This window comes from Vicugna pacos, chromosome 5 (assembly GCF_048564905.1).
Source record: "Vicugna pacos chromosome 5, VicPac4, whole genome shotgun sequence".
Classification (NCBI taxonomy): domain Eukaryota; kingdom Metazoa; phylum Chordata; class Mammalia; order Artiodactyla; family Camelidae; genus Vicugna; species Vicugna pacos.
The window spans coordinates 70,278,903-70,304,452 of record NC_132991.1 but is presented as its reverse complement, the minus strand read 5'-3'; the positions used below and the strand labels follow the sequence as shown (position 1 = coordinate 70,304,452).

The following is a 25,550-nucleotide window of genomic DNA, read 5'->3' as shown; positions in this document are numbered from 1 at the left end:
TATACTAGAAGCTCCTTCCCTTCATTTTATTAAATCCATACTTTCTACTTAGTATCTAACCAACATCCTACCAAATGTAGACTAAAGCTAGTCAAAGGGATTGCAGGTATAAACAAGGCCATTCTTTGTAAGGCATCTCTGTTTATATAAACGTTAACCTTCTTCCCTTTACAGAACAGTTTACTACCATAAGGCTTTGTGCACATTCAAAATGTTATTTAAATAAAAATTCTTCCATGAACAATTTCTCAGGTAAAGCCAAATAGACTTCTACATTAATTCCTTCTTTAGAAATCAAGGTAGAGTGGAGAATAATTATACTGTATTTAACCATAGACTGGGAAGTGAATCAACCATTTTTTTCAATGTTAGCACTTGCTAAGGAAACAACAGAGTTCAGTCTGTGAATGAAAAAGAAATTGCATCAGCAATTCTAGCAGGAGCACAAAGCCGGCTGCTTTTTTCCTTTCTCGGAAGTCAGGCAGCATCTGTCTGACCTCTGTGGAGTCTCATGATCCATGTCTCTGAACTACTTTGCAAAGCTGGTCAAGGTATATACCTGTTATGGCCATTTACTAGTGGCAATTGTGGTCATTAGCAATAATCACTGAATTAAGGAACTTCTACTAGCCACCTTCTTTGTTCTGACAGGATAAATTCTGCAAGGTTGGAAATCAGTTTCTGCACACCCTGAAGACTGCTACCAGACACATTTTATAAAATAATTGGGGTGGGGGGGATCTGCCCTAAGTGTCAGCAATTTACTGGAGGCCTGCTGTGTACCAGGCATTTCAAGTACAGAAGTGACAGAGAAGAAGTAACCTAGAAGACAGACATGTAATCTAATACATAATACCTTCCTGCTCAAAAACGTTAAATATTAAACAAATTCTCACTTTTACATCTACTTCTCCCCTCTAGCTTTTCCTTTGGTCAGTGATGCTGTGTCATCCTGTAGAAATTAGATTACGGAGCTGAAATGGGGGAGGAGGGTCATTACTGTATAGCCTTAACTTTGTTGGACCTCATTTTCCTGATCTTTAAAGAATTGGGAAAGACTACCTTCATACTCTATTCTGCAACTAAGAAGCAAAATGAACACGATGAAATAAAATACATGAAAATACTTTATAAACTGGTAACATAAGGCAATATTGACACAAAAAAACTTATGAAACAAATGAAACAAATCCTTCAGTAGACTGAATGCCAGCCTTAGGCTCTCTACCATATAATTAACCAGTTTTAATCAGGGCAAACCATTTTCCAACACAGATTACCTGGGAGGGCATGGTAAATGATCTTTTTTTTATATGAACAATACTTAAATACTATACTCACCATTCACAATTTCTGCCGTGTCTTCTGATCTAACTACACAAACCTACTTTTCCAAAGTAATGATAATGAATCACTATTTATAAAACATGCTTTCCTTTGAAAAACAATTTATTTTCCAGGAATGGAGGGCAGGGCATTGACTACAACAGGGCCCACGGGAAATTTTTGAGGTGACAGAATATTCTATATTTTGATTGTGACCACAGTTTCATGACTGTATATATTCGTCAAAACTCAGTGTACTTAAAAAGAGTGAGTGGGTTATGATGAGTTACCAGCTTTTTTATGTTTGCAGAGTCTGGTATTAGGAAAAATGAGTTTTCATGTGAAATGAACCTAACTCCCAGGGACCCACACCCAAATAAAGTAATGTTCAAGTTACTGGAGAATCCTGAATTTGATTTTGACTCCTGATATCTGTAAGGGACGGTTTGTCCCTTTCCACCTCAGCTGTGCAACGGCTCAGCAGTTATTCCAAAACCTCTCTTCTTATAAAGGCCAAATGTGCTAAATAGATGTCTCTTAAACTACTTGATGCAAAGAAATGCAGACTGTTGACTGAATCATTCATGATTAATCTTCAACATATTGCCTTTCCAGACAAATGTTTATCATGTATAAAATACACGTTTATTAGTATAAAATTTTCTTATATGAATCAGCAATTCATAATGTCAAAGATCAAGCAATACTTACAATATCCTAAAGTTCTCAAAACTCACTATGGTCTTTAATTTTCAGAAGGCCTGGATTCTTTATAATAGTATTTTTCAAGGAGACTGAATATTTTATAGATTCCACAGGGGAATATCATTCATGAATCTTTAGTTAAATATTCATTTTTTTTCCAGCCAAATAAACCACCTTATTGTAAAAGGCTGCTGGTATTTGGATAGCTATCCAAAATTGGTTTAATTATTTCATACATTAACTAGACAAGAAAGTAATTTTGTAAGCAGAAATAGATAAAAGAGATAAATGAACAAGCTTTCAAACTACTAAAGGACTGCAGGGCTTAAAAATAAGTACAGTCACAGAAAATATCACTTTTTATAGAAAAGTTTTACTTTATTTTGTAAAAAGTAATGTTTTGAGTATATTTACTTTGCTCTTTCAAACCAATGCAAGTAGAATGATATGCATTGAGTAAAAAGTACCCTGCTTTATGAACTTACTTTTAACACACTGTAGGCATACTGCTCACGAAAGGCAGAAATATGTGATCCAATTATAAAATATAACATGTAAGTATAAACACATACAACTGAACAGTTGTGAAAAAATAGAAGATTAATCAAAATATTCTGTTTAAAAATATTAAATTCAAGTTATGTGGAACTTTTATGCATAAAAAAATCATGCTGCATAATCAGAATGACTCTTTAAGGGTCATTTCTGAAAAACAAATGCTAACTTTAGTTAAAAAGTTAAACTTTTAACTTCTCTCTTTCAAAGTCCTTTCAAAATTTCAGTATTCAAATTAAGATATTTTAACAATTCATTCCAAAGACAGTTAAACAGCTCTTATTCCAAGAAATCTTGTCATGTATAAATAAATCTGCTAATGGAAAAATAAGAAAAGCCAATCTAGGAAAGAAAATAGTTCAGCTAAGAGACAGTCACAGGTGATCTCAAATTGCCTTTTTTTCCCTCCCTATCATTTGTTTTCATGCTACTTTTTGAGAATGAGAGTGACCTGTAGGGAGTTCATCCTGATCTACATTTTCTCTCAAATCACCCCCGTCTGAGACAGCACAGGGAATCGCCCTATTTCACCAGACAGGAAGACCTAAGCCCAAACCTCACTTCTACCCCTGGGCTGCAGTGAGAAACGTTACAAAAGTGCCTAGTCTATGATTATCTCAGCAACAAAGCGGACTTCTCTAGTGATGATTCTGCCGTACTGTTTTGTTGCCTTAATGTTAATTAAACATTAAACACACACACACACACACACATACACACACACTCACTTAAAAATCTGAAATTAAAACTGTCCCTAGACAAATAATTTAAACGCTGAGAAAAGAAAAAGTAAATATAAGCCCAACCACTACAGCCTCCCTCCTCCATTCCTACCTGCCCTGATTCAGCCTAAATAGAAACGTAAGTTTTCACCTCCACGGTAGCAGGAAAGAGTGCCACTCTTATTTGCATTAAACGGGTTGGAAGCTCGAAGAGGCAGGCGGGACTTCTCAAGTCCCCGGTTTCCATCAACCAGTCTTGTCCGGCCCGTTCTCAGTCTGTGGTTCCGAGGGGCTGGGGGCGTCGGGGGGCGGCCCCGGGGGCCCCGCGGGCCTCGCTGCGGCGCAGGCGGGCGGGGAAGGCCCAGGGAAGGCGCGCAGTGGCGTCCGCTTCAGTTTTATCACTCGGTGCGGGGTGGCTTTCTTGTCGGAGAGCAGAACTTTCGCTGGAGGTGGGTGCGCCGCTCCGTTTTCAGCTGCCCCAGTCCCCCCGGCGGCCTGGGGACGCCCGGGCACCGCGGTGCCCACCAGGGACGGGGCTTTCGACGGGGCAGTGCGCTGAGCGGCCTTTCCTCCCGCAGCCGGGTTCAACGGCGCCCGGGACCAGGGCTGGGCAGCAGCGGCCGGAGACACCCTGACCGAAGCCGAGTTCTTGACTTTAATTTGGGTGCTGGTGGAAGGACCCAAGAATCGGACTGGCTTAGGACCAGTCTTACAGTTCACGCCTTCTTCTTCCTCTTCATTGAACACTGTCAGTCGTCTGTAAACACAGAAGCAGGTCCTCATCAGCATTTACAGGTTTAGTAACTAATCAAGACATCTCCGAAGCTTACCTTCAGGGTGAACAAAAAGGGTTTTGTCAAGAATTTGAGTCAAGAGGTTTAGAGGTATCAACCTACCTCAACTCTCATCTCCCATCACGGTCAGTAGGTAAATTAGCAAGTTTACAAAAAATTGTTTCAACCTGAATATACTCTTTTAAACTCACACACAATGTGAGTGTCAAGGACAAATAATCAAGGACAAAAACTTAGGAGTGTCACACTAGAATTCTACAACATATCACTCTGTTTCCAAAAATCCTGACGTGACCCAGAGGATAACCAATAACTTGGTTTCTGGGAAAACCAGGCTGTTTTCTCCCAGAATAGCAGTTTCAAGAGATTTACTGAGGAAAGAAGGGTTTCACAAATAAACGTGAGAAATGCTACTGCATATTTTATTCGTCTCTTGAAGCTTTAAAGCCTCTATTAACAAATTAAAGATTCTATAGTAAAGATTCTATAGTAAAGATACCTGTTCAGCTTTGTTGAATTCATATTTCCCAGTCATTCTGTAATGCAACCTTTGGCACCCAGTAAAATCAACATTCTATGGAACACATTTTGGGAAACTGCTAGAATGGTCAAACGCATGGTACAGTTTAACGATGTTTTTTGAATCTGAGTAGTATTGGACAAATCCTCGAAGACTCCTGAACTGAGTTTGCCACTCACTGTGAAAAGCCTAAAGGGGGAATATATCATTTTAAATGTATTTAAAGCACTGTGAAAGACACACATGTGAAGTGAATTTAATGCTAATAATTTCATAGAACATAGAAAATGCTACAAAATAAAAATGCTACTTGTGGTAATAGGAAGGAGGAAGGAATTCAGAATAACTCACAGGAAATTTCAAATATTAAGCCTAATACATTTTTTGACTATTGCCAATAAAGCCTGGGATTTCACTTTAGTGGGGAAAAATACTTACCATGACATTTCCACTGTGTCCACTAATATTTTTAAAATCATACTCTTCCAAAAAGAATACAGCTTATAACTCAGTTTTAAAGAATTACTTCCATTTTTACATGGTTTTGGTAACTTTGTATGCACCGAGATTTATAGTTTGACGGTAAGTCAGATATTCACCTAGGTGATTAATAAGCTCAGTGAGGTCAAGAACCATTATTCATTCCCCCCTATAAAGGCAGTAAAAATATAGGTCACAGATTAAAAAACAAAAACCAAAAAGATCAACAGAGAACAGGCAACCTCTTTCGAACTGGGGCCATGTGGCGCAGGCTTCCAAGCAAAGGCCGTTCTTCCAGAGTCCAGCATTCTATCAGCTCGTGAGGCACCCGCCAGTAGCTAACACCTGAAAGATAAAAGGACATAACTAGGAGGACCACTGCCCACTGCAAAAGCTTCAGCAGCATTGTTTCGTAGAAGACCGGCCAGAAAAAGTTTGAGGTTCCTGCCTCCCGCTTGTCGAAGGGAGGCATACACAGGAAGTGCTCCCCCAGGGCAGCAGTGGCTTGGCTCACGGCCTGGGTCTAGGAAGAGCTGCCTCCCAGCCCCAGCTCTGCCACAGATCATCAGCAGGTCGCCATATGGACGCTGGGCAACTGAGTGTGTGCTGGCTACGGACGTGGGCTCGGGAGCCAAGACTGCCTGAGTCTGGATCCCAGTTCCATCCCTCACTAATCACATTGCCCTGGGAAAGTTACTTAACTTTTCTGTGCCTAAAAATTCTCATCTGTGAAATGATGACAGTTAAGAGTATATACCTTGCCACGATGATTAAATGAGAAAATAAATGCAAAATGCCTAGGACAGGGCCTGACACAGACTAAGCAGGCAAGAGATGTTAGGCACCTTTATTCTAAGTCACAGTGTCGGGAGTTGTGTGAAAGGACTGGACAGTGGGGGTTCTAACACTTGCCCTCTACCTCATTGGGTTGCTGTGACTGTGAAATTAGGTAAATTCTGAGAGCCATCCTGTAAGAGGCAACCACTATATGAATATGAGATATCACTACGCTATAAGCATCTTTTCAAACAAGAATAATCTGAGCTAATGTGGTAGGCCAAGATTCCAGTCAAATTGATTTAATTTTTAAATCTGATATGTTTCTGATTGAAAGCTCAAAATATTCTTATAAAGCTTAAAACATTATGCTAATGAAAGAAGCCAGACACAAAAGGTCATATATTATATGATTCCATTTATATAAATATCCAGAATATGTAAATCCTTTGAGACAGAAAGCAGACTGGTGGTTTCAGGGGCTGAAGGAAGTGTTTCAGAACTGAATACAGGTGGTGTTAATATAGTAAATGTCACTGAAAAATATATCTTAATTAATCCTATGTTATGTGAATTTCACCTCAATTTTTAAAAAAACAACCATAGAAATTATACATGGACACATTAAAAAAGGCTTAAAGAATGATGTTGAATAAAAATTGCTTGGAATTGAAAACAAAAGTCCTTTAAGTCCCAAGAATGGACTTGGTGTCCTCTTTTTTAATCATTAAAGGTCTAGTAATAACAACCAACTTAGCAAGCTGGGCACATAAATTACTACATGTAACAGAGCTGTCCAGTACTTGAAGTCTATGGACCTCATTTTTAAGACAACAACTTTCTAGAGCTGCGTGATCATGCTCCCAAACCTATTTCTGCTACAAAAACAGCCCTAAATCTCATCCATTAATTTTTTGTTTTTAAACCAGGTTTATTGAGATATAGTTTACACAAAATAAAATTCACCCTCTTTAAGGATGCTGAGTTTTGATGAATGTATACACTCATGTAACCATGGCCACAATCAAGATGTAGACAATTTCTATCACCCCAAAAAGTTCCTTCATACCCTTTTGCAGTCAATGCCCTGGCCTCCATTCCCTAGTTGTGCCTTTTCCAGAGTGTCGTATCAATGGAATCACGCACTACATAGCCTTTTGTGTCTGCCTTCTTTAGCATGACACTTTGAAGACTCGACCATGTTGATATACATATCAATGATCGTTTGTTTTTATTTCTAAGTAGTATTCCATTACATGGATATACCACAATTTGTTTTAAAAACTTTCATTTTCCTGCCTATAATTTACATTCATTATACAAAACTTGGAAAATATAGGAAAGTATATTAAAAAAATCAAAATCACTTCTAATCCTTAAACTAGGAAACATGACTCATGACATTTTTATCTCATTCCACTTTTTTTCTCTTCATATGCATACAATTGGAAACACTTCAGTTTTTTTTCCTGCTTTTGACTATTTCTTATTTTATCATGGGCATTCATCAATGTAAAAAGTTACTCAAAATAATTTTAATAGCTACATCCCATGGATGTGCCAATATTTACTTAACCCTCTATAATAGACATTTAGGTTGTTTTCATTATTTTCCCTATTATGAATAATGCTTAATTGAGTATCTCTGTTCATAAGCCTTTGTCTGCATTTGATTATGTCTTTAAGACAGATGCCTAGAAGTAGAATTTTTGGGTCAAAGAATATGAACAATTTTGATGCTATTGATGTGTATTGATAAATTATTTCCCCCAAAAAAGTAATATTAGTTTTACTCCTGTTAAGAAGGCACAAGAGATCTTTACTAATCTGGTATATAAAAAAATAGTTCTCATTTGATGTATATTTCATCAGTAATGAGTTTGAATCTGTGCCATGTTCATTTTCTTTTCTGGGAATTTTAAGGTCATGAACCTTATACATTTATTGGTAGCAGGGTTGAGCTGGTTTTCTAATCAATTTAAATAAATCTTCAATCTTTGTCCAGTCAATGTAACACTTTTATCCAAGTTTTTAAAATCAGTTTTTAAATTTTATTTATATTTTTATGTTTTAAAGTTAATATATTAAATATTATAATAAAATTTATTAATCTTTGTCTTTAGGTTTTATTTTAAGCTTATAATTTCTTTCCCCAATTAAAAATCAGTTATTTGCTTACATTTGATTATATTTTATGATAGTTTCATTTTTCATTCATAAATCTATATGGGATTATTTTGATAAATGATGTGAGGTTAAAGTTCTGTTTTTCTCCCAAGCATATCTCTCACTTATTTATTAAACAATCTATACTTTTTTATTGGTATCTAATACTTTCTTATCACACAGGACTTTTTTCCTTATACCTTTAATGGCGTTTACCCCTGATCTCTGCATCTATCCTTGTGCCCAAAACACATGATTTTATTATAGAGCTACATACAGCATTTTTACCATCAGAGCTAAATTCATTCCTCTAATGACTTCTACTTCCTAAAATGTTTTTGGCCATTTTATCTGTTTATTCTTTCAGTTTATTCTGCTAAACTCATCATTTCAAATACTTTTAGTTGATTCTTTTAGGTTTTCTACACAGACATATTGTCCACAAATAACTAAGTACCTTCTTCCTTTCAATAGTTCTTTCTCTTACTTCTGTTTCCTGTAGGACGGCTTTCCACAGGCCTTACAGAACTTTATTAGATAACAATGAGACTCCATAACATGCTTTCTAAGAAGTTAAAAACAGATGCACGCTTTGTAAAAGTCAGTGATCCCTGCTCTCCACTCCAGCTTCCTGAGTCAGTGGAGAAAGAAGCCCAGCCAGGCCCTCCCCAAGCCTTGTGGGCAGCCTGCCAGTCCAGAGGCACAAAAGGACACAGAGAACACCAGGGGGGTTGTTCCCCAACTTAAGCCTAAATGTCTCAAAGTCAATTAAATCTAAAATAGTAAGCTTAAAGGGAATAGCACTCTGTTCATTATACTTCATCCTATTTGCTTGAGGGGTATGATCTGAAAACAAAAAGAAGGAAACGTGAGGAGGGCAAAGCTAAGGAAAAAAAGAAGGGTTGGAGCTAGCATCCCCCCAGAAGAAGGAAGCACTGATGGAGTTTTGAAAAGCCTCTTCCTCTCCTTTTGTTTAACCTTTTGTGACTTGCAATGTCAGTCCCTACCAGGTTTTTAAGGTCTTTTGAGGACTGAGATGTGTCATATTTATCTTTGGACCCAATTTTAGGACTTATTCTAGTCCTTGCATCTAACAGACACTCAATGCATGCTTGTTAATTAAGAAAAAAAATACTTAGGCATAGGACAGTTAACCTCTGTGATCTTTAAGCAAGGGCATGGCCTCTCTGAGACTTCGTTTCCTCATCAATAAAATGGTAAACAGCATACAGGGTTGCTTTAGGACTAAGAGATACTGAATGTAAACTATTGATCACACTGAATATTAAGCAGAATTATTATTATCCACTCACATAAGCAGCTTGGTAAAAATGGTCAAATTTCAAAGTGTGCATTCAAAGATTATTTTGTTTTCTAACGGCTCTTTAGACATCTTCCCCCCAGCATTATTTTCATTTTCTGTCTTGTTTTTTTTTTTTTAACATTTTTTATTGACTTATAATCATTTTACAATGTTGTGTCAAATTCCAGTGTTCAGCACAATTTTTCAGTTATACATGAACATATATATATTCATTGTCACATTTTTTTCTCTGTGAGCTACCATAAGATCTTGTATATATTTCCCTGTGCTATACAGTATAGTCTTGTTTATTTATTCCACATTTTGAAATCCCAGTCTATCCCTTCCCACCCCCTTCCCCCTTGGCAACCACAAGTTTGTATTCTATGTCTATGAGTCTGTTTCTGTTTTGTATTTATGTTTTGTTTGTTTTTTGTTTTTTGTTTTTTTTAGATTCCACATATGAGAGATCTCATATGGTATTTTTCTTTCTCTTTCTAGCTTACTTCACTTAGAATGACATTCTCCAGGAGGACATTCTCCATGTTGCTGCAAATAGTGTTATGTTGTCTGTTTTAATGGCTGAATAGTATTCCATTGTACAAATATACCACATCTTCTTTATCCAGTCATCCGTAGATGGACATTTAGGCTGTTTCCATGTCTTGGCTACTGTAAATAGTGCTGCTATGAACACTAGGGTGCAGGTGTCATTTTGGAGTAGGGTTCCTTCTGGATATATGCCCAGGAGTGGGATTCCTGGGTCATATGGTAAGTCTATTCCTAGTCTTTTGAGGAATCTCCATACTGTTGTCCACAGTGGCTGCACCAAAGTGCATTCCCACCAGCAGTGTAGGAGGGTTCCCTTTTCTCCACAGCCTTTCCAACATTTTTCATTTGTGGATTTTTGAATGATGGCCATTCTGACTGCTGTGAGGTAATACCTCATTGTAGTTTTGATTTGCATTTCTCTGATAATTAGTGATATTGAGCATTTTTTTCATGTGCCTATTGATCATTTGTATGTCTTCCTTGGAGAATCGCTTGTTTAGGTCTTCTGCCTATTTTTGGATTGGGTTTTTTGGTTTTTTCTTATTAAGTCGTATGAACTGCTTATATATTCTGGAGATCAAGCCTCTGTTGGTTTCATTTGCAAAAATTTTCTCCCATTCCGTAGGTTGTCTTTTTGTTTTACTTATGGTTTCCTTTGCTGTGCAGAAGCTTGCAAGTTTCATTAGGTCCCGTTTGTTTATTCTTGCTTTTATTTCTATTGCTTGAGTAGATTGTTCTAGGAGAACATTTTTGAGACGTATGTCAGAAAATGTTTTGCTTATATTTTCTTCTCAGAGGTTTATTGTATCTTGTCTTATGTTTAAGTCTTTGATCCATTTTGAGTTTATTTTTATGTATGGTGTAAGGGAGTGTTCTAGCTTCATTGCTTTACATGCTGCTGTCCAGTTTTCCCAACACCATTTGCTGAAGAGACTGTCTTTATTCCATTGTATATTCTTGCCTCCTTTGTCGATTAGTTGACCAAAAGTTTGTGGGTTCATTCTTGCTCTCTTTTTAAAAATTACATATTTTATGCTTAATTTAGAGGTATACTTCCTAGGACAATGCTAGGTACATGGTAGGTGCTACATAAACTCTTCAAATTGAACTAAATAAGCATAACCAACAGAAGTGTATTTTAGGTTACTGAATTATAAATTATTAAAAATACCTAGAAACTTATGGGGCTTAAAAATTTGTAAGTAAACTGCCTCAGTGTTACTATGAGGTGACAAATACTTTGACCCACACCAACAAATTACTTTCTTAAAAAAAAAAAGAAATGCAGTATTTTAACTTGCTTTCTCTTACTAAGGAAAAATCTACCTTCTGCCATGAAATAAAGAAATTGTACTATACCTTTTCCTTCCCAGGCATCAAAGGCATCCATCATTTTCTTCAATTCTGCTACTGAATAATAGCTCCAAATGTACTGAACGTTATTCCCAGCCTCTCTGGAAATATTACAAAAGGTAATGAAAACTTACTACCTAGGTATGAATGTGCATGTTGGGGGCTGTAGCTAACAGACACTCAGTAAGTGCTTGTTAATTAAGGCAAAGAAATGTAGGTATTAAGTTGGTGTTCTTTGATCCTTAAGCACACACACTCACACACACTATATACTACATGAGTATAATACACTATACTTATATACTAACCTACATTTGATCTCCTTTTATTGTGGTAAAGCATTTGTTAATTCCACAATATAAACTGTGCAGACAAATCAATAAATCTTTAAAATACCTTTTCTAAAAGATCACCCAACTCCAGTAAAGTTAGAAAAGATTCAACTTTGACTAAAATTTTCTTAGCACTATGCCAGGCACTTACATATCTTAAACAGAAACATCCCTGCCTGTAAAGAATTTAGAAAATGATGACATTTAATCATCTAAAAAGCAACGTCATGTGGTCATGCATTAGTCACTGATGTGTGACCAATCCAATCTCCCAGAGAATTAAAAAAAATTTTTTTGCAGTGAATTGACCAGTGTAAATAAGATTACAGGAAAAATATTAAGAGAATAACCCCTAAGAATTTTAACATGTTCAAGGCATTGGATTTTAAAGCTGGGAGGGACCAGATGAAAAGTCTTTCAGCATTTCTCAGACCAGGACATCAAAGCACAGGCCAGTCGTGGGTCACTCAGCGGGCCTGCTGAGTACTAGGCCAGGCTTCTGACCCTGGACTGTGGTCTAGGGGAGACACCCAGGCATGTGGCCTTTCTTTTCTTTTATTTCTTTTTTTATAAAGCCCCTCAGGGAATACTGATGAACACTTACAGTTGAGAACCACTGTACTAGACCAGGGAGATGGCCTGTGGCTTATACATACGTGAAATGGTCTTAATCATACTGTCCTCAGGAAGCAGGCCGATTTCGACAGCTACAAAGCTCATCTGTCTGCTGAGAGTGCTCATGGTCTTTTCCAGTCAACCACGCATTCCGTTCAATGACACCTCTTAGAAGAGACCAAGTCTTTATGGTCCCTTTTCGTATTTGAATATGGACATACCTTTTAAAAATGCTTTTGCTGTGAATTCTTCCTCCCAGCTGCTTATCAATGGCATCTGTTCCATCGGTTTTGGTGGAAAACACCCCAATAATTCTACTCTCACAGCTCGCACCAGACGTGCTGAGATAGTGCAGAACCCAAACTGTTGGTTTACTGCAAACTAAACCATACGAATCACAGAAGTCTGTTAAAGCCTGGAGCAAAAAAAATATATAAAATTTTAATTTAATTCTGGAGTAAAGTAAAACTGAATTTGTTCTGTTACTTTCATGTGAAGTTGCAACTTCAGTTGGTCATAAGGGAAATAAAAAGATTATATATTTCAGCCTACTTTTTGTGCCTTTAAAAACCAAGCCAATTGTTGAATTTGGGTTATTGTGTGGGGGGCAAATCACCACCCGAAAACCCAACACCTTTTCATCTAGAGAGTTCTTTTCTGCATACAAATTATCTCTCCTTCTCCTTTGGACTCACTACCAACATCATTTTTAAATCTTTATATAAACTTTGTTTCCCCCCAAATTTCCTACTTGACTCAGTGTCCCTTTTACTTTCTACTAACTAGCCCCACGGTTGATGCTTATTCTTAACTCCAAATCCAATCCTGGATTAACCAGATTAACATGTTCTTCTACACTGAAAGATATGAATATATGAACTCAATGCACATTGTCTGAACTCATTTGGCCTTTATCCACCTACTCATTCCTCATCCTAATACTAAGTACCTAGGTGCTGAGCACTATCTAAGGTCCCTGTCTGGGCAGACAGAATGATGAGCAGAAGACAGGGCCCCAGCCCTCCTAGAGTTTATAGCTGATGCAGAAGGCAGACATTAAATAAACATCAGCACATAGTGTTACAGGTGCTACCAGGTGAGCCTATGAGGCGCTAAGGGGCACAGAGCAAGAGGGCTTCACCCCGTGGGGTGGCACAGGCCTTCCCTGGGAGCAGCAGCATTGTTGCTGTGGGCGCTCTCAGGATAAGCACTTTTGTCTGTTTCATTTTGCATCCTAAGTGCCTAGAAAAGTGCCTGACCCAAAGGAGAGGCATAATATTTACTGACTCAGTGAAGGAAAAGAGGACCCAAACATGGATTACATTTTCATTTACTATTGCTACCTAACTCCCCTATTGGTTTCAAACTTCACTTGCACATTTATGAAAATTCTCAACTGCATTACAAACTGTTCAAGGGCAAAAACTGTATGTCGTATTTCTGTGTGCCCTAGAACAGTGTCCTATATGCCAAAAACATTTGAGATAAATGCATCTGCTGGCAGAATGAATGTACGCATGCTATGTCCTTTCTGCATACAAACCAGGAATTAAAGACTATAAAGATGAATGTTAACCCACCCCAACTTTCCAGTAAGGCTTTTTTAGCCCCATTCTGCATATGTGTACAACAGCACCAAAAGACTGACAACTCAGTTTATAAATAACTCCACTAACAGAACCTATACGGCCATGCAAATTCCCAAAGAGGATCTGGAACCAAATCAACTGTCTCTTCATGCTCCTGATAACCATACCATCAGCTTGCTCTCCTAAACACTGACATCCAAATCAAAGAATTCAAACCAATTCAGAACAGTTCTCACTATTAACAGTTATCTAGGAAAACTATTTTTTAGATGCCCCAAAATGCCAATTAGTAGCAAATAAAATATTTACCAATAAGACAAAAACAGATGAAGCTGTTCAAGTCATTCAAAGATCTTTAAAATGTGATTTAAAATAGAAGAATCTTAAAGAAAGATTTACTGATCTCAAGGTGAATTAATCAAACTGATGAGTTTTTTAAAAAATTTTTAAAAATTTGTTTGGGGGGAGGTAATTAGGTTTATTTATTTTTTTAATGGAAGTACTGGGGATTGAACCCAGGATCTTGTGCATGCTAAGCATGCACTTTACCACTTGAGCTATGTACACTCCCCCTTCAAACTGATGTTTTAACTTAGTAACAAACTGCTACACTCACTAAATCAAGTAAGAGATTTTACATACTCTTTCATTTATCGTGACCGTCCTTTTAAAATATCACCTCAGGGTGGATGGTTATAGCTCAGTGGTAGAGCACATACTTAGCACACACAAGGTCCTGTGTTCAGTCACCGGTACCTCCATTAAAAATAAATAAATAAATGAAATATCACGTCAGTAAACAAATTAATACCACTATACCCTCACAAACTACAGTACTGCTCTTAATTCAAAAAGAAATTCAAGAGCAGGAGAGTTCTATTTTTTAAAAAGCCATCAAAAAGTGTTAAATCTTCAATGAGGAATAAACACTCTGTAAAATCTTTGAGTGGCATTGTAGTACACTTTCCTAGAATAGAAGTTTGGCCTTAAAAATGAGTAGTAGCAATTAAGAAACACAGTTTCAAAAATTGTAAGAAGAGAACAGTCTCATTTTGGTTTATCTACAACATGGGCTACATAAAATAACACATTGCTTTGTGAATAATAAATGTATAAATATGTATTCTCATATATATATTTTAAAACTTAAGAAAATGCCAAGACCTTTTTAAGTTCTATATTTGACCTTAAAGAATATGTCTCCATCTCATTGGCCAAGTGGTCAGACAGGCTGTACGGATAAGGGATGCCAAAGTAATCTGCCTCCTCCTGCAGAGCCACACGAGTTTGCTCGTCTGTGGGAATGTGAACCTCTCCATGAAGATAATCCAACAGGTATTTAAACAGATGTCCATCACGGTCAATAACACAAGCCCCTAGAAAACATTCAGTTCAAAAATGACTGCACAGTCGAACTATAATAATTCTACATAATAAAACTGGAAAAAACTTAAAATAAAAATCGAGTAGGTTGTGTAGATACAAAATCAAAAAAAAAGACTGCACAGATACATATTGACCATCAATAAAACTTCAACATGTCAGACTAAAATTAGACTGAAGATCTCTATAGTTAGAAATGTTTCTTTCTCACAAGAAAGTTAATATCTAGTGTTCAAATAGGTTTAGTCAAACTTGGCGATCCTTTGTATTCTCACTACTCTGGCGGAAAATGTACTCGGCTCCATTTGGAATTTGAGCTGCAATGACCATATTCCCAATATGGGCATCATGAAAGCCATGAAGACCTCAGACTGCCGGTAGAAATAGAAGCGTACCCCTAACCTCCTCCCAGCTGGGCCAGGAAAGGTGCATGGGGTTCCTCCCTGATAAGGACATGTGGGGTGCTCACTACTACGTCCAGCATTTGTGTGTCAGCAAGCCCACGAATTAACTTGTAGTGTTGCTGACATACACACCCAGGGTTCCTAGCTCCGGGCGTGCTGTGTATTTGGACTTACTAGGTTAGTCCCTGTGTATTAAACTTTTAAAAAGAAATGCTATGCTGGTACTATTTTATGATAAAAGACTTCTTCTTAGACAATTCAGAAGAATTTTAAAAGACACTTCTGTGTGGGGTTACTCAATATTTCCTTTTCTCCTTTGATTAGTTTAGAAAAGAAGGGATTAAGAAGGCAAAACCTGGGGGTTGAAGAAACAACTCAGTCTCTGCTTTCCACCTTCTCCCCAGCAACCTTTCTACCCTGTTGGACATCATGTCCTGGGCACCCGCCATCAATGAGTTTCCCATTCTTTCAACTGCCATTCAGTTCACAAAGCAATCTCTCAAGACCCAGGGTTACTACCAGCCCCTTCTGCTCAGAGCTTCTCAAGCCCTCTCTTCTAACACAGATGCAAGAGTGGGTTCCACGAGCCCCTAAGATGTGCAAAAAAACATTACTTGCATTGCTGAAGTTTCTTTATAGCCAGTAGTAAATTCAATGAACCCTGGAGCACTTAAACCGGAAAGCGGCCTCAGGACTCTAACCCTTGTGTTTTACGGTTTCTTCTAAAACACCAATTTTCAGTCCTCTATCACTGGGTGATGGACAGTATAACGTCATTGACGTTTCCTCAGGCATACACGTCAGCCCACACGAGGCTCCGCAGCTGGACCAGGTGCAAGTTTAACTCGAATTCTCCAGAGAAATATATTTCTTAACTTTAAGAAAACAGAAGCTAATATATTTAATCAGCCACAATACCTTTCCCCATTGAGTTTTATGAATGTAACAACTTTCAAAATATAATCCCCATGATTAGGTCATGATTGGCCTTTACATACATTCACTTTTTTCGTCAACTTTTAGCAACAGCATCACAGATTCTGGAAATGGGTATTTAAGTTCTCCGTGTACTTAATGAATCTCCATACAGTCCTAATGATCTCAGTAATTGGTATACTAAGCTAACACATTCTGTTGTAATTAGAAAAATCAAACGGAATTTAAACTAGCTTCTTATTTTAATGAATATTCATAATCACACTTACAGACTTTAGATATTTACCGGATTCATCTGTTTTTACAGGAAAACGACCGCTGAACATGGATGCCAACATCGAATCCTTAAAGCGGCACAAGGACTCACGCCTGGCTGTGTAAATATAGCCTCCCACGTTCAGTCGAAGAATATCTAACACCTCTTCTTCGGCCTTAGGACCTTCCATCGCTCTCTCTGACACCTGAATTTTTGCTTTGAAACACTTTCAAAAACTGCAAGACAATGGTAGTCCCAGTCCCCCTCTGTAAAAACAAAGGACAATCACCACTGACATTTCCAATAATACACCAATTAGATAATAAATACATTTTAATATGATTTAAAACAAATTCCTCAGCACTGGCAATACTGAATCGAAGGATTTTACCTAATACAAAAGAAGTTTGAGATATGCTGAGAAGCCAGAAAACTATGGCTCAGAAGATTTGTAAACAATAATAAACTATTATCAACCAAATCAGAGCTGCTGAAATGACTGTTTAAAGATTTAAACAAGACAATGCACTGTCTATTACATATAAAGTAAAGGTGAGGTCTGCTTATGATTTTCAAAATTCACATATCTTTTTAAACTACAGTTAAGTCTAAGGGAGCTATGCAGACTTGCAGAGGGGATCAGCACGTAGCATAGAATTGGGGTACTAAGCTCTACCAATTACCAACTTGGGACCTTGGGCAAATACTTATCTTGCTCTGCCTGTTTCCCCATCTCTAAGATGGGGTAGGGAAGATGCCTACTTCAAAGGACTATCAGAGGAATAATTGATAGAACATATAAGAAGCATACAGAACAGTCTGGCTCAGAATAAGGAATCAACAAGTGATAAATATTATCTATAACGATACAAAATTTTACCAGAAGGTATATAGCGAGGGCCTTTAGATTGGCTCTGGAGATTTAAGGAAACACTAAGAGCCAGAAATTATTAATTGTAATTGTAATGGTAATTGTAATTCTTAAGTCAGGTAACTAAGGAATACATAATTTATCAACTGAGATCAGAATTCCATGTACACCAATAGCCATACTGGTACAGAAGGACAACAAATGACACCTCTAACTCATCTGGCTTCTTCCCTCTGAAACGGCTGAGCTTTAGGGAAATTTAAAGGATCTGATTTCTTAATCTATTCTGGAGACAGATGAAACCACAGGTGACCGTGGCATTTTATGGAACCTAAAACAATAGCATGACGAAAAAGTTACTCTCCATGTATCTGCACATTTCAGAGCAAGTGTAAAATAGCTGCCAATAGGCTCAACCTCTGTGGTCACTCACTCAGTGTGCTCAACTATGATCCTTTCATAGATGCTCCTATTTAGCCAATTTCCAGTGAAATAAGGGAAGGAGGCCATTAGAGTCTGAGGGATACCATGTGTACGAAACATGATCAGTGGACAGAAACTATTATGGGCCAACAGTTCAACCTTCAAAATCCACCTATCAGTGTGACTTCCTACACTGCCTACAAGTCCCAGAAGCAGCCCCGCAATGATCCATGTGAAAGAGCCACCTCTGAGCCCTGGGATGGATGGGTTCACACTGCCCTGGTTATCAGCTCCCTGGATTTCTGTCTGTTCTTCAAAGCTGCAGGCAAACCTTCACTGCTTGCATGACCTTCCCAAGCACCCCCTAGTTAGAATCCTTGCAGAGTTCTCCAGATACACTTTGTACCCCTGTCCACATATTATCTCACTTGACTAATCCCTAGTTTGGGGGACTGTAAGCTGCAGGAAGGCAGGGCCTCTATTACCCTTAGCAATTCCCATTTACTGAGTGCTATGTGTGCAGCCGTAGGAGACACGTGGCAGACATTACTTAATTCACACAAAAGCCCTATTAGATAGGAATTACTGTCCCTACTGACAGGTGAGGACACCGGAGAAAGAAACAGTGATATGTGCAGAGTCCACACAACTGCTGTCCTAAATGGTGGAGTCACTCCCAACCCAGGTCAGCAGGGCCAACTCCCAAGTTCTTCCAGCTGCACCCCTCACTGCCTCCTTCAGTACTGTTGCAACCCTAAGGCTCCTGACCTGGGCACGTCACTAAGCATCTGTCCATCTGAAGACCCCTGTTGGTGGCAATAGGAACAAAGTAGCACCCCAAGTTCAAAGACTCAAGAGATACCCCTAAGGCAGAGGACCATGACCATCTGTTTCAAGGCCAATCACGGGGCCCCATCCTCAAATGCACCCCACTCAGACTCCCTGCTGTGTTCGAAGTGCCCTACCCTCTGGGGAAGTGTCCCCAGGGCGCGGTCCTGTGGCCACCAGCATTAAAACCATCAGGGACACTTGCCGAAAATGCACATTCCCGGACCACGACACAGAGGTCGGCTCAGAAAGTCTAAGGGGTCGGAGTTCACCCGCAGACCCCACTTTGAGAATCGTGGCTCAAGGGACTCGCACTCCTCCCACGACGTGGGGCGAAAAGGGAGGGGCTGGGACACCACAAAGCCCCGCCGGAATCTCCCGGCGGCCCGGGGACCCCGAATCCGCCCGAAACCCGAGTCTGCAGCCCCGGGGCGCCCGTGTTGTCAGCGAGGCCCGGGCTCTTCATGAGGGCGCCCCGCCGCCTCCCGGGCCCGCGGCCCACCCGGCGCCCCGCTCCTCCGCACAGGAGGGGCGGGATAGGCCGCCTCCCCGACTGACCTGCGACCCGCACGGCCCTCGGCGCGGCCGCCGGACGCCGCGGGGCCCGACGCGGAAGTGAGCGCCTCCTCGGCGGCTCCGCAACTCGTGCAGCAGCGCGGCCCTAGGGGCGCCCCCGTGCGGCCCCGCCCGGCCTGGAGGCGACGGCTTGGAAAGCGAGGCCCCGCCCCGGACAAGCCCCGGACACGCCCCGGACACGCCCCACTCCGGGCTGGTTCCGCCCCTCCGGCCGCCTCCGCTCGCCTGGCGGGAGGACAAGAGGTCTGGTGGCCTCGTTCCCTACAGGAAAGGGGAAAGCCCCGCAGAGAGAAGCGGGCCGGATCCCAGAGGGACAGTCTTGTCGTCCAGAGGCTGCTTTTATACATGAAGGAGCACAACACCGAAACCACGATCGTCCAGGGTCAGCTAATAAGTGGTAAGGGTTAGAATGAGTTAGGTCTCACCTCCAGGTGAGGAGGGCTCTTCCCTCCAAACTGGGCTGCTCAGCGCTGAGTTATGAATATACTGCACTTGGATAAGTCCATTTGGATGGTGTTTATGGTTTACAGAGCTGTTTCACACAGAATGTTCTTGTTTAACTTAGTTCCCATTACAGAAAGGAAAACTGAGGCAGGAGCAAACTGTATTGAAATTTATCGAATATTTCTGTACCCCTGACATTCTGCTAAATGCTCTGCATGCACTAATTTCCTCTTAACAGTAACCCCAAGAGTTGTTTCGGGTTCCAGCTGCACCCACCTTGTGCAAGGGACTTTGCTAGGTATTTCTCAATGAATAAAACACAGTCCTATTTGCAAGATACTTTCCCAGAATCAATACTAATTGGTTCCTAATTTTTCTGACTGGATCTTAGAAGGGAGTAAGCCAATAAGACGTAAGTCCACCTACCCCCTCAGATACTAATGGCCCCAGAAGAGAGGGAAGGTTTGTTCAACCTGTAATTACTGAGCACTAGATATGGACCAGGCCCTGGGGGTGAAGGACTGTATAAGACAATCAATGCCCCTGACCCTGCATCTCAGGCACTTCCATTCTAGTGCAGCAGTCAGAAGACTTTGTAAACATCTTGGGCTTTGTGGGCCATACATAGCTACTCAACTTTACTGTTGTAGTGTTAAAGCAGCCATACCTAATACATCAATAAATGAGAGTGACTGTGTTCTGACTTTATTTATGGATATTGAAAGTTGAATTTCACTTAATTTTCATGTGTCATGAAATAGTCTTTAAATAACTTTTTTCAAACACTTAAATATGTAAAAACCGTTCTTAGAATATGAGCCATACAAAAACAATTGTCTACCCATGGTCCAGAATTTGCCTAGTCCTGTTCAAGAGAGAGAAACAGACACTAAGCAAAATAGTTACAGATAGTGATAACTACTTGGGAGGAAATAGGATAATTTGGGGTAGAGACAATAACTTGGGTGGAGAAGGCCTCACTGATGAGGGGACATTTAAGTTGAGCACTAAGGATGAGAATGAGCTATGCTCTGAAGAGATGGGGGAAGAGTATTTTAGGAAGAAGTAGAAAGACCCTGAGGCAGGAAAGGACTTGACAATTTGTAGGAAGAGAAAGGACACTAGTATGTCTGTAGCTTGGTGAGCATGGGGATAAGAGGGAAGGTGATATGAGATGAAGTTGAAAAGAGAGGCAAGGACCAGCTTTTAAAGCATTTTGTGGCAGGGGCAGGAGTTTAAATTTTACTCTAAGCATGGTGGGATGTCATCAAGAGGTCCTAAGCAGGGAAATGGCATGATTGATTTACTATTTTGAAAAAATCACTCTGGCTACTGCAATGAGAATGGATTGTAGAGGCATAAAATGAAGGTAGGTGGCTGTTGCAGGAATCCAGGGGACAAATGGCCTAGCCTCTAATCAAGTGGTGATGGCAAGAGAAAAGTGGAAGAGTGCAAGAAATGTATTTAGGAAATAAAAATGACCTTCAATTTGCTGATGAGCAACTACAATGTGTTAGTTCAGGTTCTTTGAGAAGTGACAGCAAGATCAGATTAGACCTGCAGAAGGTTTATGGGAGGAGACACCTGTGAGGAAAAAATCGGGAGGGGTTTGAAGGGGACTGGAAGAGCCAGTAGACTAGCTGCAGATTCAGCTCTCGTGGAGGGCAGGAAATGTAGGGTAGGAAAAGCTGTGGATATGATGCAGTTCAAGAAAGTTTTAGGAAAGCCAATGAGGAGTTTTCAAGCCAACGTCCCCCATCAAATGAGCCATGTTTCCCAGGAATGGGCCTGCCTTAGTGTCCCTGCCATACTCAGTCACTGGCTGGGAGCAGTCGGTGGGAGGTACAGCCTGGAACATGGTGATAGATTTCAGAGCACAGCATCAGGGGTACATCAGTCAATAATGCTCCCTGTAATCAGACATCTGAGAGGTGCATTTTCACAGCTGCCACATGAAATAAGGGAAAGGGGAAAATGCAGGATTACCTCTAAATTGTTGACTTAACAACTGATTGATGGTGCCATTTACTGAAATGGTGAATTATGGGAGAGATCAGAAGCTGTATTTTAAGCTATTAAGATTGAGATGTTTAACAGACATCCAAGTAAAGAGATCAAACAGCAATTGAATGAATCTGGTGCACAAGAATGAAGTACTATGCCGAAGGTGTGAATTTGGAAAACATCAGCATTTAAAGCCATGGGACTAGATGAAATCACCTATGTAATGGGCAGGTAAATAAGGAGAAATAGGATGGAGCACTGATTCCAGTACTTAGAGTGCAGGCTTAGAAGGAAGAGCTGGGGAGGAAGAGAGTATGAAGCTACAGGAACGAAGAATGTAAAGTGTCATTCATGTCAAATGCTGCTAAGAGATTGAAGGTCCTTTAGATCTGATAATATAGGAGTTCTTGGTGACCTTGACCACAGCAGTTTCAATGCTGTGATGAGGATGCAAGCCCAGAGAAAAGTGGGTTGAAGGGTGGATATGAGATGGCAGACTGGGCACAACTCTGTAGAGAAGATTTATTGTAAAGAGGTGAGAAGTGGGGCTGTAGTTGAGGTGTAATACAAAGTCAAAAAAAGGAGTTTAAGGATGGGAGTCATTAGAGCAGATTATGCTGATGGAAATGGTCCAGTAGGTAGTAGAGATTAGTGATGCAGGAGAAGGGGGACAACTGCAGGAATGAAATGCTTGAAAGGCAAAAGGTACTGGAGTCAGAGCACAAGGAGGTTCTGTTTGACAAGAGCAGGGACAGGAGGTAAAACAGAGAAGGTAGATTTAAGTTCAGGTAAAGTGGTAGATTTCACAGAGGGAAAATGAGAAAATTCTGATTAAATGGCTTCTACTTTCTCAATTAAGTCTAAAGCAAGGTCAGAGGCTAAGAGTAAAGGAGATAAGGGGTGGGAGAGGTTTGAGGAAGGAGGATAATGTATGAACTACTTTTCTTGAGCAATTGGAAAGGCAAACTTTCTATAGAAACATGACAGGATCACCTGGAAGGAAAGAGAGCCTGTTTGGAGATTATCATCATTATAACATGGATGGCAAACTAGTCATCCCAGTTATGTGACTTTTACCCAGTAGCACTCAACAGCTTCAGTGTAGGTGCTGCTGAGAAAGTAGATCATTGGGCTCTGCGAGGGTTGAGATACAGTCGCGTAATATAATACGGGGAGATAGGGGCAAGAGACTTGAGGATGTTTGTAAGTGATTGATTCCCATGGTGTACCATGGACTCTAAGCCAGGTGGGGAGGAACATAACTATATAAAGGTGGTGATGGATAGTGAAAAAGTAGAAGTTAACAAATTGGAAATCTCAGCGAAGTTAAGGGATTATTTTAATAGGCGTACTAGAGTAAGTGAGCTGGAAGTATTGGACGCAGTAGTCAAAGACTATCATACTTGAATTCAAGATTTTGGAGGTCATTCAATGACCATAATGCCAAGATTCCAGGCTGAGATGGGGTGGGAGAAAAGTTAATGGAGGTGAGACATTTAAGGAATGATTATTATTAGATGAGTTTCCCCATAAATAGTAACATCAGCAAGAGTGGAGCAGGTGTAGAGAGAAAGATGATAAAAACAAAAGCTAATGTCATTAATAATGGATGATTAGAAGAGCCTTAGCAGACTACATTGAGGAGACAAGGGAACATAGTGTGTCCAGATGGCTTACAGTTCATGTCGGCTGGGACTTAGGAAAGGGAAGGAGGAAAAATCGTTTGATGGGAGAAAAGAGGACACCAGCCCTGGCCCTGATGTGTGTGAGGAGTAGAAGGAAAAGCAGTCACTACTTGAGACGGCTACAAGGGACAGAAGAAGTAGGTCCTCTAGGGGCAGAGAATTCTTGTTTTTTTTTTTTTTTAAATGATGAGAACATTAAAAGAGAGGATTTTAAAGGACTCAATGGAAGAAGGATGGGAAGAGTGGGGGATTTGCTCAGACTAGGGGACATATTAGTGATATGGCAACAGGACCTCGGTTGACAGTGGACAATTGAGGGTTTGGGACCGCTGGGATGAAGAAGGAAAACAGGGATCTGAGGGATGAGGACAGTCCTAATGTTCTATTAGTACAAAGTTCAAGCCAAAACTAAGCTCAGTAACATTGAGTGACCCCACCCTCTGGCTGCTCCCAATTCTATGGTAAACTGAGTGGGCAGGTAGGTCTTATAAGGAGCCCAAGCATCAGGAAAGCCGTTGGGTGGCTATTTCCTCACCAGCTCTCCCAGAAGTAAAGGATAATCCTACCTCTGCTGCATAGCAGCTTGAGGGGAAGGGAGCTTGGAAGCACCACATAAAGCAGAGCCTGAGTCACAGCTCTGATCAGACTCAGGACTATCCTCCACTTTGGGCTGGAATGGGAAAGATAGGAACTTGCCATGGTTGAGGAGGAGTAAATAGCTGTATCTTCATCCTTTAGGGATGTGAAGGAAAAGCCGGGCTGGGCTAACAAGATGACTCACAAACCTAAGTATCGGAATACTGATCTGAGTTCTGCTGGACTAACTCGTAAATCTAAGTTAATTAGTGTTGGTTTGCTGATTCCCTGTTCATGTTTTTTTTTGCTAGCCAGCTGGATTTTCAAAGAGATATATCTGGCTTTGGAATGTTGGTTTGCTGCCTCCCTGCCTCCACTTTTGTGATAACGATGTTGCTAAAGCTGTTCCATGCCTATTGGCCGAATACCCCGAGCTTGTACTTAACCCTATAAAACCTCATGCGCACGTCTTGGAGGTGCTCAGAGCTTCAGAGTAGAAGCCCCTCTGAGCCCGCCGGCGTAATACATCTGAGTACTCCAACCCTCTGAGTGGTGCTTCTTTCTTGGCTGGCCTGTCGTTTCCGTAACAGGGAAAGGTTCCCAAACCATAAGCAACCCCCTCCCTCCAACCCAGGACAAAGTACAGGAAGTAGAATGAGGGATCTGGTTGCTCCTTTATTCACAAAACCTGGGTGAATTGCAGTGTTTTTCCTTTTAAAGATGCTTGGTGCAGACTGCACACAAAATAACACCAGGGGTAGAATTCCTAAGTAGCCAGCATAACAGCAGCTATCACTTTGTAAATTGGAATCTCCCAATTTATGCTCCAAAATGCTGAATACAGAATAAATAATAAATAAAACTACATGAAGCCCATGCCATCTGCATAACTAAAAAAGAATGCCCAGACTTTAAATTATCTGGAAGTAGAAAAATAAACACCAAATCTCAGCAAACTGAGTCCCATGGTCCTGCCACAAACTTGCACAGAGATAAGGGGCAGTGTGGAGAAAATGCACAAAGAGAGGAGAGCTGTTGGCGGACCTGTGATTGATCCAGGATTACCATAAAAAGGGAAAGACCACTTTTGTACTGAGATATTGTCAAAGAACCCTGGTAGATCAAAACACTGACTGTGTATTTTTAAAAATTAAAGATGCACATAATCCAAGGTGATGGTGTGTGAAAACCATTGCTTCTGGTATAGAAGGCAGAAAAGGAACAGAGAGGCACCCTTTGGAGCTTGGGGAAGAGGAAAAGCAAAAGGAAATTTTAGGTTCAAGTAAGAAAAAAGAGATCTAAAGCTGGGAAAGTATGCAGTCTTCAGCCTGTATCTCACACACACACACACACACACACACACACACAAAACACA

The 25,550-nt window shown here is 40.2% G+C and overlaps 2 protein-coding genes across 2 annotated transcripts in view; one reads left to right on the top strand and one right to left on the bottom strand.

Annotated features, from left to right (window-relative positions):
• Positions 1–2,384: 2,384 nt before the first annotated feature.
• Positions 2,385–19,568, bottom strand: KCTD18 (potassium channel tetramerization domain containing 18). The gene is made up of 7 exons (XM_072961509.1): positions 19,449–19,568; positions 16,799–17,034; positions 14,954–15,165; positions 12,422–12,615; positions 11,260–11,354; positions 5,345–5,447; positions 2,385–4,065 (listed from the first exon to the last, which is right to left on the bottom strand). Exons 2-7 carry the CDS (start codon positions 16,956–16,958, stop codon positions 3,555–3,557), a joined length of 1,275 nt encoding a protein of 424 aa, XP_072817610.1. The 5' UTR covers positions 16,959–17,034; positions 19,449–19,568; the 3' UTR covers positions 2,385–3,554.
• A 230-nt stretch (positions 19,569–19,798) lies between these two features.
• SGO2 (shugoshin 2) overlaps positions 19,799–25,550 on the top strand; it is a 39,975-nt gene continuing 34,223 nt past the window's right edge. The window contains exon 1 of the mRNA XM_072961506.1: positions 19,799–19,863. Within this exon, the coding sequence (XP_072817607.1) occupies positions 19,812–19,863 (52 nt within the window). The 5' untranslated portion in view covers positions 19,799–19,811. The remainder of the gene's footprint in view (positions 19,864–25,550) is intronic.

What these genes read in the sequence shown, in the direction of transcription:
- KCTD18 (XM_072961509.1), bottom strand. Translation starts at nt 16,958, where the DNA reads ATGGAAGGTCCTAAGGCCGAAGAAGAGGTGTTAGATATTCTTCGACTG. An exon ending in TGTAAAAACAGATGAATCCG is followed by an intron (nt 15,166 to 16,798) that starts GTAAATATCTAA and finishes AATGTTTTCTAG; the next exon opens with GGGCTTGTGTTATTGACCGT. An exon ending in CAAATATAGAACTTAAAAAG is followed by an intron (nt 12,616 to 14,953) that starts GTCTTGGCATTT and finishes TTTTTGCTCCAG; the next exon opens with GCTTTAACAGACTTCTGTGA.